This window comes from Melozone crissalis, unplaced genomic scaffold (assembly GCF_028551555.1).
Source record: "Melozone crissalis strain CALT ecotype California unplaced genomic scaffold, PUWL_Pcris_2 ptg000004l_1, whole genome shotgun sequence".
Taxonomy (NCBI): domain Eukaryota; kingdom Metazoa; phylum Chordata; class Aves; order Passeriformes; family Passerellidae; genus Melozone; species Melozone crissalis.
In genome coordinates, this window is record NW_026535782.1 from 35,523,799 (window position 1) to 35,538,476 (window position 14,678).

General features: G+C 44.5%; 1 protein-coding gene across 1 annotated transcript; it reads right to left on the reverse strand.

Annotated features, from left to right (window-relative positions):
- Positions 1 to 10,611: 10,611 nt before the first annotated feature.
- Positions 10,612 to 13,457, reverse strand: BTG1 (BTG anti-proliferation factor 1). The gene is made up of 2 exons (XM_054274662.1): positions 13,048 to 13,457; positions 10,612 to 11,892 (listed from the first exon to the last, which is right to left on the reverse strand). Exons 1-2 carry the CDS (start codon positions 13,193 to 13,195, stop codon positions 11,528 to 11,530), a joined length of 513 nt encoding a protein of 170 aa, XP_054130637.1. The 5' UTR covers positions 13,196 to 13,457; the 3' UTR covers positions 10,612 to 11,527.
- Positions 13,458 to 14,678: the final 1,221 nt, after the last annotated feature.

Sequence of the window (14,678 nt, forward strand, 5' to 3'; positions counted from 1 at the left end):
CAGTCTGCTAAAGTAGGAGAAGAGAGCAGCCACTGTTGCTTCCAAAATTTATTTCATATTTCATAAGGATGATGTTAGAGTTGCCTTGGCTCCCTAGCTGCCCTTCTGGACTTCAGAGCTTCAAAGCTTGGCAGCAGCACCCCTCTCTTGTGCAAAATGGGTGTGAGAGAGAATACAAAGATAGCAATAATCTGGACCTACGTAAGAAAAATCAGTTTTAATCTTATTCTGACTCTTCATGGTTAACTGCTTATACCTCCATCAGTGGGTTAGAACAAAAAGGGTGAACAATTATGTGATCTCTAGGTATTACACACAAGTAGTACTATTTAAGTGCCTTAAGATCCCCCAAGAAACCAGCAGCAGTACTGGGAAGGGCAGACACAATTTTTGTGAGACTGCACAGTACTACAGGCAGCATCTATCCCCCCAGAGGGGTTTGACTTTAAAAAAAAATCATGTTAAACTGTCAGGAGAGCCCCTTCACCAGGCACTTTCCAGGATGCATGAGCACACATCCCCTGCACTTTGGTAGCCACCATCACTGCTTTTCTGTTCCTCTTGGCTTGCAATGCCCATGTCCTATCCTGTCAATCTCCAAACTGTTTATATACAGGAGCCTGCTACTCCTGTCACAACCCCACACAACTGAACAATGTATATATATGAGGGTTCAATTCATCTGACTGGGAGGGTTACAGCTCCAACAGCCACCACCCACGAGCAGGAGACAAGCTAAATTCCCTGTACACAACACAAGACTGCTGCCTGGTAGCTGGAAAAAAACAAGCTGTCCCAGTGTATTTTACCTGTAAAGTCAGTTTAGTTTATATAAAAAAAACCAACAAACCAACCAGGAGTGTGTTTAAGTCCTATTAGAATTCTCTTTTTTCAAGGAAGCTGTACATAAAACGTCCAGTAAGCTTAACTTTATTAACATCAGTCCTAAGTGAAACCAATAATTTCCAGTTTACTTTGAAGCAAAACAGCAGAATTTGGCCTCCTGTGTTTGGTAACTGACTTTTTAAAACCAAAAGAAGCATAAGATGAGGACTAAAATAAATACCTATTTCTTCCTTACATCAAGAAAATACCTATATGTTAGAGCATAGTACACTATTCCCTGGCAAAAAGTGTGCATGCCCACAGGCACAGAGCACAGGAAGATGCCATGGGGTGAGCCAAACCCTGCAATTTCTCAGAAATAAATTTCCCCCGTTCCAGCTACTTGGGAACATGTTCCCGAAATTCAGGAAACACACTGCTAATTATTTCCTCTAAGCTACTGCAGTTCCAGTGCATTTCAAAATGCACATGTGAGCAGAGTTAGCTGTTCTTCACTTGGGGCACTAGGAGTTAGTAAAATAGGTAGAGATACCTTCATCAATGCACTGCAAATTAACAAGTTTAGGTACATTAAATGTGGGACCATGCAGAAGGAGAGGGTGAGATAGAGTCAGTGACATCTGAGCAAGCTCCCACTCACTTCATCTGAGCAGAACCCAGTACTCTCTCTAGAGTGCATCCCTTCTAGCCTGGGACCCTGAAATCCATTGGAGGGTTTTCCTATGTCTTTTCTTCATTGACCATCAGGAGAGTCTAGGGAACAGATCCCAGACTCGGGCATGGAAATTGCCAGAGAGATTAATATTGTGAGAGAGGAGACGACAGGCCAGGGAGGGAGAGGCATTGTCAGTTGGATGCTGAGGACCAATAAGAGAGGGGAAAAGCCTCACTGAAATAATTTTCTTCCTCTGTGGATCACTCTCTCCAACTCCTGATAAAAACCAATGAAATTATGTCAATTCAAACAACACCTATGTCACAGACAGTTCATAAAGGGGCATTGATTCATGGCTCAACCATTTTGCAATTACATTTAACATGACCTAACTTTAGATTTTCATTTGAATTTTCACCCTCCAGTTTCTCCCCTTCCCTCCTCTCACTGCCATTTCTCCAAAAGGAAGAACATCAGATAAAAAAAAACCTATGTATAAGAATTCTCACCACATTTCCAAGGAGAAAGACACAGGAGGCTTTCTTGCTCTTGGTTATGCCCACCACTTTTTTCCATAAATATTTTGCAACAATAATTGCTTAACCATATCATAGTATTTACAGAAACTTCTCACACATTTTATGCCATTCCAGCACCTTCTTTCATAGTAACAATTTAGGTTCCTGTATACTTGCATGGGTGCACTTCTACATACAGCAGTTTGTAAATGACTGAACTGTTAAATATTTTAATTAATATTAATCTGACCATTCTTGGGTCATGAGGGTGATGTGCAGACGCACCGCAGGAACAGCCACTCAACCACAATTACCTCCCTCCAAATAACTTTCACTTTAAAGGGTTCTTTCTCTAGGAATCATTAGACAAAAAGATCTTTTTGTAGTTTATATCATACCCCACCACCACCAGCAGCAGAATAACTGCCCTGTACCCCACTGCAGCTGCCCTGGCTGCTGGCTGTATCTGCAACACAGGCAGAATGCACTCTGCCCACAGCTCTGTCTAGAAAGCAGCTGCAGAGAAACAATCACTTGAGAATCTAGCTCCAGCAAATCAGCACTGCCATTTATCTTGGACTACAGTAACAGTGGAGGCAGTCAAACACACACCAAACTCAGGGACCATGAGGATGAAGGATGGGTTTATCCACTGAGTAGTGAATGTGCACAGCCAGCTCCCCAGAGCAGGGCTGCTGTGCTTCCTGGTGAGCAGGTAACACCAACACTGAGCAGCACCCCATGTTCCCACAGGTGTCCTAAAATCTGCTCCACAATGCTTGTGAGGTTTCTAGCAAGCACACTTACTAGTTCACAGGCAAAATCTGCCAGGCTTATTAGTGCAGGAGCCTGGGGCGGTGAGAGTTAGAACAAATGGAAATTTTCAAATGCACACAAGAAAGAGGTAAGCTGGAATTGAAAGCTTGTTGGGTTTTTCTCCCTTGTAAATTCCCTCATTTGTCCTCAAGGACTGCATATAAACATGTACATTGCAGCCCATGTGATCAGACACTCTCTCAAGAACTATAAACAGCGTAGCTATGAATCATTACTAGGCTGGAATTGCATTCAGTTCTTTCCCACTGACTCACCATATGGATCATTTGTCTGGTCTTTCACCTTCCCCACTTCTCTCCCTCCCTCAGAGATCACACATGAGCCCTTCCCGAAATTCCAGCAGGGGGGAGGTTTGCTGGGCCCATGCTGGCTCTGGCAGGCAGGTGAGAGGAGCAGCTCTCAGTGCAGGTGCTGAGCTCACCCCCGGCTGGCTGCCCAGCTCCCGGCACTGCGCTCCCGCCGCGGCTCAGGCGCTCCAGTCCCATGGGACACAAGTCCAGCGACCCCCACAACTTCAGCTCCTTTTGAGCAAGTCAGAAAAGCCATTTCTGCCACCCCACCCCCCAGAATGGTAATTTCTCACAAAATGGAGGAAGAAATGCGTTTGGGTAGTTACACATCTTAACCCACTGCAGCTAGGTCGGACTGAGCAATACATCAATCAAAGCTTTCATCTTTCATTTAAAAGAGAAAGGTAAAGCCTGTTCCTAGCCTTCATGGTCGTAGAAAAAAATGTGTTGAAGTTATGACTTCTAAATCTTCAAAGGCAGATCGTAAATAAAAGTGCTGACATTTATTGCTTTTAAGCAAATCACATACTGGAGTGTGACTCATGAACGTTGGAACTGGCAAGCACCAAGGCAATCATGTTGAGGATGAGATCATGATGCAGTAGGTGTGCAGCATTCTCTTTTCAGCCTATTCACTATCTCTATTCTACAGTAATAAAGAAGAAAGTTTCTTTTCAGTCAATAATAAAGACCTTAATGTGCCTTCCAGGGCCCGTGGAAATAATAAAAAGTACATTTCTGCTTCACTAAGAAAGCTTTTGATACATACTTGATCTCATAAAATACTGAAGGGCATATGACGTATTCATATGAATAAGTCCAAAGGCTCCACAGTACTCATACCAGTAAAATTAGGAATATGCAGAGGCTGAGGTCCTATATTTTAAAACATTGGAGCACCAATCTTCATTTTATTGTTTATAAACTGCTTGCAAAGGGATGTTCCTGTAGAGAGGAGGGTGTAACAAAAGGGGCAAGAAAAAGAAATTACATATCTGTACTGCAGAATTAGTCATGGGGTTACATCAGTTTAATAATTCAGGAGACATTTTGTACACATATCAGGTTGGCTAGGAATTAACTTAAACTTCAGTAAATTCTATGAATAGTGATTTCAAATTTGAATGACATGCATGTATTTTTCTAGTGAATAATTGCAGAAACCATCACTTTCAGTATTCAGAGCCAGGGTTGTGCTGCTCACGATGCAAGGCTTGTCAATTCTGCAAGCAACAAGCTTTGAAGATAGTCACAGGAACATTTGGATAAACAATCAAGAAGATATATTTGTTCAGCTGTCCCTTCTAAAAAGTACTTACATATCTGCAACATGTTTTCCTCAATTATATTACAAAAGCCTCACCTATGTTAAATGTATCTAGACAACAAAGAAAGTATGATAAATACCATCAAAATTTACAATCTGGTACCTTCATCACACAGACACAGGTCCTTTACAAACATTGAAGTAAATTTATCATTTTCCTCAATGTCATCATGATTCAGGCTGATACTGCCACTTGTACTGCCTTCTTTTTTTCCCTACTGATCCACAAACAGAATGACCTCATGCTGCCTGCAAGCAAAGGAGTTAGACAATAGGCTGCAAATGACAAAGGATGCAGGAATATAGGAGTTAAAAACTAAATTATTATAACAAAGGCTACATCTAGAGGTGGAACTGCAAAGTTGGTTAATATCACTAGTATAACTTTATAGCATTAGATGTGCCACACGAGCACCGTGATTTTATTTTGTAGTGAGGATATAGAGTTTTTCACACCTGTAAACAAATACCTAACTTACACACTATAGAATGTGAATGTTACCATATAGAAGCAACTGCTCTGTTGCACCCATCTAGGGAAGGGTGCTAGGCTCAACCAAAACAGACCTTGGGTTGATTCCTCACCCATCTGCTTACCAGAAACCAGAGAAATCTGCCTCCTATGTTACAGACTATTGGCAAGAATATACAATGTAAAAAACACCTTTGCTTTATTTCCTGTCTGCCCAGTATCACATTGATTAAAATGTTGCAAACATTCCCTTAGACAGCTACAATTTGCTCCAGAACACAAAAAATCCTGAAAATCTACTCAACTAAAGAGCAAATTGAGTCAAGCTGCAAATTCACATACCGAAAAATTAAAGAGAAAAATAGGAATACATGTTCCTGTTAATACCAAGGTCTTAAGGCATAAAAAATTAATAAGGTGGATAATTGCCCCCCACCTATGCAAAATTACAATCTTCAGAACACCTGCAGTGACTTGAATTAAATCACAGTCAGCAGGGACTTCAGGATGACCCACTGAAAAATAGTCTAATGATTAAACGTGTGCATATATATACATTTATACAAGAAATTTATATATGTACCCATATATACATACAAATAAAACTTTGTTAAAACTTCAGTGCAGAGAAGAAATATTGTCTTTCGATATTCTTTTTAACATACAAGAAAGTCAGTAACTTGTGCCCAGCAAAACTATAAACCCAACAATTATTAAGTGTTCTTACATTACAAAAAGCAAAAAATGAATTTTATAGAAGATAGGAAAGCAAGGGCACACTGTTGGAAAGTCTTAATTGCAGCCAATGTCATCAGATGACTCACTGGTACTAGAAATCTGTCTTTAAGCTGATCTGTGAGTTAGATGTAGCCAAGCCTTAGCTCCATGCTAGAGCTCCTTAGGTAAATGCTGCTGCCTGGAACCCAACTGTGACTGCTGGGCAGCATCCCCAGCCCTGACGCCGTCCTTGGGCATTCCAGACACTGCTGCTCTTTGCCTACATTCAAGGCTGCTCCAAGAAGGCTGAATTTCTCCTCCTTTGCGTCCTTACCATGCGTACAGGTTCATGTTTATCATTTCATTCAGTTACATAATCAGCACATAGAACAATCACACTGGATTTTACAGTGCCCCAGAGAATGTGAAAGCTTGAGGTTTCCTGATATCTAAAAGGTAAAAGCTACACCTCTTAAGAAAACATTAGAAGACTGTTGCAAGCCATGATGAGACACTGAGCAGCTGACCACAGGAATCACTTCGCTCTGCAAAAACATAATCGACATTCCCTCAGCCTGGGATTTTTCTCATCCTGTATGATGATCTTGTTTCTCCTCCTCATATGCTGTCACCAGTCACTTTCAGTAAAGAAAACCTGGAAACCAGAACATGCAGCATTTCACTTGTTTTCCTTGGTTGCGAGTCAATTTTCCTTGCCAGCTCTGCAGTCACGGCATTGCAATAATACAAGGGCAAACATCTGCTGTCAGGCATGCAGCACTGCTGCTTGTGTGGATTTCTTCCCAGCAGCTGGGAGGAAACGCTCCTTCTTGTTTAGACAAAAATATCAAATGGTTAGGAAATAAGGAGTTAGGAAAAGATGTATACAAGGTTCACGCTTGAGAAACACAAGAGCTCAGCCTTAGCCACTAAGAAAATTCCATTAGACATGAAGTTAACAATAATCTAGATCTGTTCATTTCTGGTAAGTCAGCCATTTTACTGTTGACCTACTTTGTATCAGCAATAATTTGCCACAGTGCATTCTCCAACTGCTACTGAAAGAAAGGTTGAAACCATACATTAAGAGCAGAGTGTCAAAGCAACTGATGTTAATTATACCCCGCAATTCCTATGTTGAAGAAATTGTCACTGCTAACTATTAATACAGCATTTATTGTCTAAGCCCAGCTTGCTCTACCAACCCCTGAAAGCCACTGAATTAACATCCTGGTTCTCAGTGTTCACATTGGAATGTAAATCTGAAACGTGTAAAAATAACCTCTGCTATTACATCAAGAATGTGTAAATACACATTCCTTTTTTGGGAGAACTATTTATCCCCAGTCTATACATGTTTCACTCTTTAAACTAAAAACAGCTTTAATGTTCTTCAGTCAAGTGGCAGCTTTTTGCCAATATAAACTATTTTCTCTTAAAATTATGGCATTAAGTAGAGGAATCACTGTAAAATGTAGAGTACTACTTGATTTATGGAAATTCAGAAATAAGCTTTACCTAGACACACAAAAAAGGAAAGCAGCAATGTTCTTTGCTGTATTCATCGCTAACCTGTACAATAACAAGAGATCATATTCTCCCAGCATAAACAAGGTTAATTAGAAGGACACCTTATGTGTATTGAGTGTTCATGTTCCATGACATCTGCTTAATTTGGTGACGGAAATGTTTACAAGCATCAGCACAAACTGAGCACTCCAGAAGCACTAACTGGATTCTTTATGGTTTGCACATCAGTAAACTGTTTTGTAAGGTTCTACTGCTGCAGTACAGTTCCCCCTGCCTCTAAATAATCTCTCAAGCTTTTCCTTTACCCATTTAAATTAAAGACAGTCAAAAATATACAGGCTTAACAATATTTAGTCTTCAAAATTGTCATCTCTAAGCCGTGGCATGAGACATACAACTTGGTATGATCCAAGAAGACTCATTTTGTGATAAATATAGAAGACTTTCTTATCCTATGAATAAGGAATGAAGACTTTCATATCCTATGATCCAATATGAGATACAACAAAATTATAAGCCAGTGATGGTATTTTCACATCAGAAAAGTGCCTCATGTTATTTCCAAATTCTTGTGTAGATTGATAGAACAAACCAATAATATCCTGTGGCATAGTGGCCTGTCATATACAGACCTACTTGAAAATCTTTGCAGAGTCAGCAGAAAAGTGGAAAACTAAAATCAGCATTATTAGCAATCGAATGAGAATCCTCACATCTCTATTCAAACCAAAAAATGACACTAAGGTCTACAGGAAGAAGAAAATTATGGTCCAAATGGCTGCTTAAGCCAGACGTACATCTCCAGAATAAGCAGGAGAAAAACGCAACTGCAGAGAGAACAAAACAACAGAGCTTCTTACAGGATACATGTAGTACAACTCTCTATAGGAGGAGCATCATTACCAAACATAAATAGTTTGGTACCAAACTGTACCAAACAAAAGTAGCATTGAGTAGTAGGATCTGATACCACATAGTAGCACAGTGGGGGAATACACCGTAAGAAAAAAAAAATTGCTCACCTGGCATAAACTAGAAAGCAACTGTACACTTTATAAAAAGACATTCACTGAATGGTCAACAAGTCTGAGCAGACTGATCCATCTCTCTGAGAAGAGCTGCAGCATCAGAGCCTCCCACAGCTGAGACTGCCCTCAGAACAACTACAGGACTATTCAGGGCTCCTCAAGGAAAGTCAGCTAATTTAACTAACGTGCACTGATCAAGCAGGTCTTGAATGTGTTCTCATCGCTAACATTTGCATTAAAATAACAGCCTTGCCTGTTTCGTAATGGCACCTTAAATGAAATTCAGAAGTGACAAGCATTTAGCTTAGTGTGCTGCTTGTTCTACCTGCAACAAAACACAGGATTGGCAACAGCCTACTCCTACAGACATACTCCACTTCTCTCAGGAGTCCTTATGCCCTGCTGTCACAGTATGCTAAGTACTTTCAAAATCAGACAAGGGCACATTGTGTGCACATTGGGGTATATTTAAATTCTAGCTGGAATAAATCCCAGCAACTCTGAGGACATAGGTTGTACCAATTACTACTTACAGCTGCAGTTAAAAATTATGCATGAATGAAAGCACCTTACCATAAAAGGACTAAAATGTTAACGATCTAAAGGAGCAGGCTCACTCTTGGTGCAGTGTCACATGCCAGTCTCACAGATGGAACACTTGCTGCCTCACAAAGCTATGCTTAATTTACCAAAAAGAAAGTACTGACAGCTGATGCTTTCATAATGTGCACAGCTCACGTCAAAGACCAACTATACAGCTACCCCTTCTGATGCTGCTCTTGCTGTGCAGCAGAAAAGGCTGCAGGCAGCACCACAATATACCAAGCATGGTTCAGCCAGCAGTGAGCTTCATCAAAGTTTAATACAGCTTTATAGCCAAGCTCAATGTTTTCTTTCTACTCAGATACACTTCTGCTGTCTGCAGACAAATAACACAACAGAAATTGTGGTTTGAGTACTCCTACCACTAGAATAAATTTCTTGCTTACAGATTTAACAATTTAAAGTGTCATCTTAAAAGTAAGAGAATTTTAAAGGTATCAAAACACAAGCCTAAACCTTGACTCTATGCATGAGTTACACCTGTACTTTACTATAACACAGGCTCACTCAAGCTTTGGTCATACATCTTTTGTCAGATGCCTACAGAGCAAGGTCTTTAAAGTTCACTGCTTCAGGAGCACTTATGTTTCCACCACTCCATGCCAGAAAGCAAAGGGCCAGAGAAGCCCTAGCAATACTTTGAAGTGCTGAATATTGCTATACATATGCAGATCATTGAAAAACTCGTATTTGTAAATTTGAACTTTCGAAAAAACAAAGGAAAAGAAATTGTTAAAAAAAGCTGGACAGTTCAGTCTTATGTTTTGCTTATATATAACCAGCTATATTACAGATCATTATAAAAACATGAACTGGAGATACAACACATTACTACTGCCTAATTGTAAAGGCTCATTCATAGTTGAGCAGGAGCTGCAACAACTCCTGGCAAGTCCGATGCTCAGTTCTCCCACAGCTTGCAAGCTTGGCTGGCAAGTAATGATGGCTGTCCTTTCCTTCAGAGCATCTTGTGACTCAAGTGACCAAGGTGGGTAGGCCTTTTATTAAACACTCACAGAACAAAGTACACAGGAGATAAGGAACAGAAGTCTGAGTTTTACTCCAGCACTCTGACAAGTGTAGAGTGGTAAGGAATTTTTCTCAAGTGTATCTGCTGTGCTGCACACAAATGACATTAGTGTGGTGCTTAAGTGAATCACATCTCTACATCATCCATTAACTATGAATACACATATAAGTATGGGCTTCTCACTTCACCTCAGCCAATCTTTAAAGTTTGGGAAAAAAGATCAACATACCTTTTGTTGAATCCAATCTTAATGATTTCTAAAGTGAAAGTCTTGCATCTGAAGAAAGCAAAAGGCAGGAATCTGCTCTTAAGGCTAAGGGACACTTGTCCCAACTCTTATTGTGCAGGGAATCCATCAGGTAAGAACTGTGAACTCGTGAGCAAGTAGGTCACAATGGACATTTAGGTTTGCTATTATCCTTCATCAGGAAGCCAAGTTAACTTTAATCCTCTGGATTTATTCAAGTCATCTTTGGTGGATGTTATCTCTGTACCTTTTCCTCATATCCTGGAATTACTGGCCCTGGAGTTATTTCCACATTGACTGTTTTTACAAGGTTTAAAGTGACATATACATCATGTTCCCCTCAACTTCCCAAGCATTTATATGTGATGTCTTCATTAATCCAGGTCTGTACCAAGTGTTCCCTAGCATCAGGGTGCCACTGATGTTCTTAGGCCTTTATAGTACCTATTTTATTTCTACTGTGAGACAAAAATAATTTAACTGATCCTATGTAATCACGACAAGAGATTAATTAAAATGCCAAGATAGGAAACAATTTATTATAGAGAGAAGAAAAATTTCTCATCCAAAATATAGAAATCTGTACAACTTTGCCACAATCAATATACATGAACTGTACAAATTTACACCAGTTCATAATTTACCAAATAAAAGATGACTAACAAAGTTCACAAAATAGATGGTGGTTTGTGGAAAAGACTTTTACCCAATTAAGAACAAGGAAATTACAAACCAGACCTCCACTTTCTAAAAATAAGAAGTTTACTCAGTCTTAGAAAACTACAAGCTAGCAAATGTACAGATAGCTGGCTGGTGCTAACACCACAGTTCAGACAGTGTCTTTATATGGTCTTTTTAAAGCCTGTTGCCATGGCAGATTCTGATCACTTGCTACTTTTGAGGCCAATGTAAAGATCTGACCATTTCCCCAGGTTATTCTTACTATTTTTATCTTATGTACATTTATACATATTTGTAAGTGCTAGGTAAAAGTCTGAAAATTAAAATTTCCAGTACGATGGTGTTCATAAGTCTTGTTACTGAGCTGCCAAAAATGCTAACAATTAATAAATGTAATAGTGCAAATTTACTCTGCAAGACTTACTGCAGAGAATCACTTTATAAATACAGATTGGGGTTGAAAATTGGTGTAGAAATTAAGTCAGGTGTCTTGGAGAAACTGACACTTCCTAGATCTTCTTACTCCCTAGCAAGCTGCAATCATTTTGACTCACAGGCTATTAAATCACTGAAAGGTACTGTCCAAACTATGGCACTGTCACTTTAAGTATACCACTCTAACGTGTGCCAGATCTTCACAGCTGTGACATGGTTTAAATTCCATAATCCATCCCCAGAGGTGCCCACCCAAAGTAAAAACCAAATTTATCCATCCATTTTAAGGTGATCCATCCACAGACTATATCTTAACCTGATACAGTCATCATATTGTAGCTTTTGGAAGGGCTAGTTCTGCCCAAGAGAAGTTCCTCCTTACAGCTTATTCTGCTGTCTACCATTTGCATGTTGGTGTTACTTTGGCTACCTCCTGCTGGTGCAGCTTCGTACAGCACACAGATGGAGCCATCCTCTCCAATGCGATAGGACACTTCGTACGGGTCAACCCAGAGAGTGAGTTCGCTCGGAAGAAGCTGAAACAGTTCCTGACTGCTCAATCCAATCCGCTGTGCTGCCTGTCCAATGAGAGGATCCATTTTATGGTTGATCCGGATACATCGGTAACCTGATCCCTTGCATGGCTTTTCTGGGAACCAGTGGTGTTTATAATGTTCTATAAAATAAAAAACAAACGTTATCCTCCTTAATTCCGCGCTGAAAGATACACGCAGCAACTGTTGGTCTCTTGCAAATTTCGTACCTCAAGATCTTAATAAGCTTATTATTTTAGCATAAAATGACTTGAAAAATCATTATAGGTTTTATTTCTGATGATGGTTTACGGAAGTGCAATGTCCCTTGGGAAGCACTCGTACAAAGTTTCTATTTTGTGCTACTGTATAGAGAACAACATCCACCGCCAGAAAGGAGTGAAAAGCAACTTCCTGGCATTCAGAAAAACAAACACAAAAATACAGAAATTATTACATACATAACAGAAAAACTCAAGAGCTTCAAAACACCATAAACCAGATAGGAAAAAAAGACCCTTTCCAACATCCTATTGAGATCACACCCAAGCTTAGCTCGTCACATTCTAAGAACACCCAAAAATAACTAGGGAGGAAGCTGGGCAGCGTTTACCGACTGACTCAAGCTGTATTTCACCACTGCTCTTCCCAGCCTATTTTCCATGGCGAGAAACCAAGGACTTCACTTACCTCAGGAGTTTTATCCCACCCAAAACCCTATCGATCTGAGGGTACTCGTAGCCACTACCGAGCCCACTGGGGCTTGGGATTACAAAACCCACTGGGCAGCGAAAGAACCCACGGTATTCGCTCCTAACCGGGGCTGTGGGCAGCTAAAAGACGTTTCCAGAAAAAAGGGGAACCGAGACTCATCGTTAGCGATGAATTTTACTTGACAAAGAACCCCAGTTTCGGAGCGTTTTTCTTTCTGGAAGCGGGGCGGTTCGAGCCCTCGGCGCGGAGCTCAAGTCCGGGCTGCTCGAAAGCTTTGTCTACGGACGGGAGGGGGGAGCTGCCTGCGCGACGCCCGAGCCCCTTTTGTTTACACCCCGCTCCTGCCTCCCGCACCGCCGGGGCCGGCTCGGCACTGAGGGTGCCCGCAACGGGCGAGCCACGGCCGCGGGGCCCCGGTAGCCCCGCCGGGGGCTCCAGTCCCTCGGAGGGGCCGACCTTTCCTTTCCCCCTCTCCGGGCGCCCGCGGAGCGCGGTGCCGCCCGCACCGCCGGCAGCCCTGCCCTGGCGGGCGGCCCGCGGCGGACGGGGGAGAGCGGCTCCCGCCGCGCCCTCGCCGCCCTCACCTGCCAGCAGCTCCTGCAGGCACTGGCTGAAGGTCTGCAGCTGCCGCTCGTTCATCAGCCCCTTGGTCCGCAGGAACTTGGAGATGAAGCCCACGGCCGCGGCGATCTCACGTATCATGCTGGCCCGGGTGTACAGGGCGGGATGCATGGAGGCGGCGGCGGGCGGCAGCCAGGTCTCCGGGGCGGCCGGCGCTGGGGCGGGACGGGGCGCGGGGCGAGCGGCGCGGGACGGGACGGGACGGGGGCGGCACGGCTCTAACTGGGCGCGGAGCAGGCGGCAGAGCCCAGATCACATCCCGGGGGCGGCAGCCTCCGCCTCCTCTTCCTACGGCAGGGGGGCGGCGGCAGCAGCGGCGGCCGCGGCAGCGCTCCCCGCATTTCCTGCGGCGAGGGGCGAAGGGGACTACCCGCCGTCCGCCGCCTCTTATAGCCGCTACCGACCGGAAGTGGCGTCACGGCGCCGGGGGCGCGCCGCCGCCAATCCGACGATCGCACCATCGTGACGACAGGTAGCGGGGCGGGGCTTGCCGGGGCGGGTGACGTAATCGGCTGTAAACAAATAGAGCCGGGGGCGCGCGCGGGGGTCGGCGTCAGGGTTCGCGTGCCCGCGCGAGGGCCTCCGCGTGCCGGGGGACGGTGTGCGCGGGGGGCGGGGCGCGCGTCAGTGCGGGGCGCGCGTCAGTGCGGGGCATCCCCGCGCGGGTCTCCGCGCGAGTAGGGCGCGGCGCGCGGCGGGAACCCGCGCGAGCGCGGCCGCGCGCTGTCTCCGGGGTGCGCGGAGCCACGTCAGCGGCGGGGGCGGCCGGGCGGCCTGAGCGGCGCCTCCCCGCGCAAGGGCGGCCGCAGCACGGCAGCGGCGGGGGCGCTCCCACAGCGCCCCGTGAGCGTCTGTGCGCGCAGGCGGCCGAGGAGGCGACGTGTCTGCGCGTCCTCGCCCTGTCCCGACGTGTCTGCTCGTCCTCGCCCTTTCCCGACGTGTCTGTGCGTCCTCGCCTTTTCCCGGAGCGCGGGGGTGCGCCGGTGGCACCAGGCAGTGCCCGGCGGCCCGGGAGCCGAGCGCTGCGCTCCCTCACGTTTGTGAGCCGTGCCCTTCGGACCACGTCCCCACCCGGGTCTCCGGCCGGGGCCTCCGCGCAGGGCGAAGCCTTGGCCGGGCAGCCGGCGGCCCCGGGCCCGTGTGCCGGAGCACAGCGAAGCCAGCACAGGCCGGCAGCCAGGCCTCGGCTCTGGCTCTCTGCGGAAATGCCAAACCCAGCGTCTGGCCCTGCACGCTCCCCGTGCGCCCCGCGCCTTCCCCATCGCACTGTCCCGGGTGTCCCGTCACAAAACCTTTGCGGTGAGTGATGTATCAGCCACTGACTGCCAAGAAGAGCGTCTGTCTCAGGCCTTCCAGTGCTCTGTCTCCCTTTTTGCTAAAAAAGGGGGAGAGAGAAAAAAACGGCAGAAGATTTCTGTTTGGTTAGTTTGTTTTGGTTTTGTTAAAAAACACAAAAGTCTAGCTTCTTTGATAGGAAACCTTATTCTTTCCCAAGGGTTTGTGCCCTGCCCCCTTGCCAAGCTTCAAGTGAGGTACAGCCTGATGACTGATATTTGCATGTACAGTTCTTACAGTCAGCGATCAAAAATTAGCC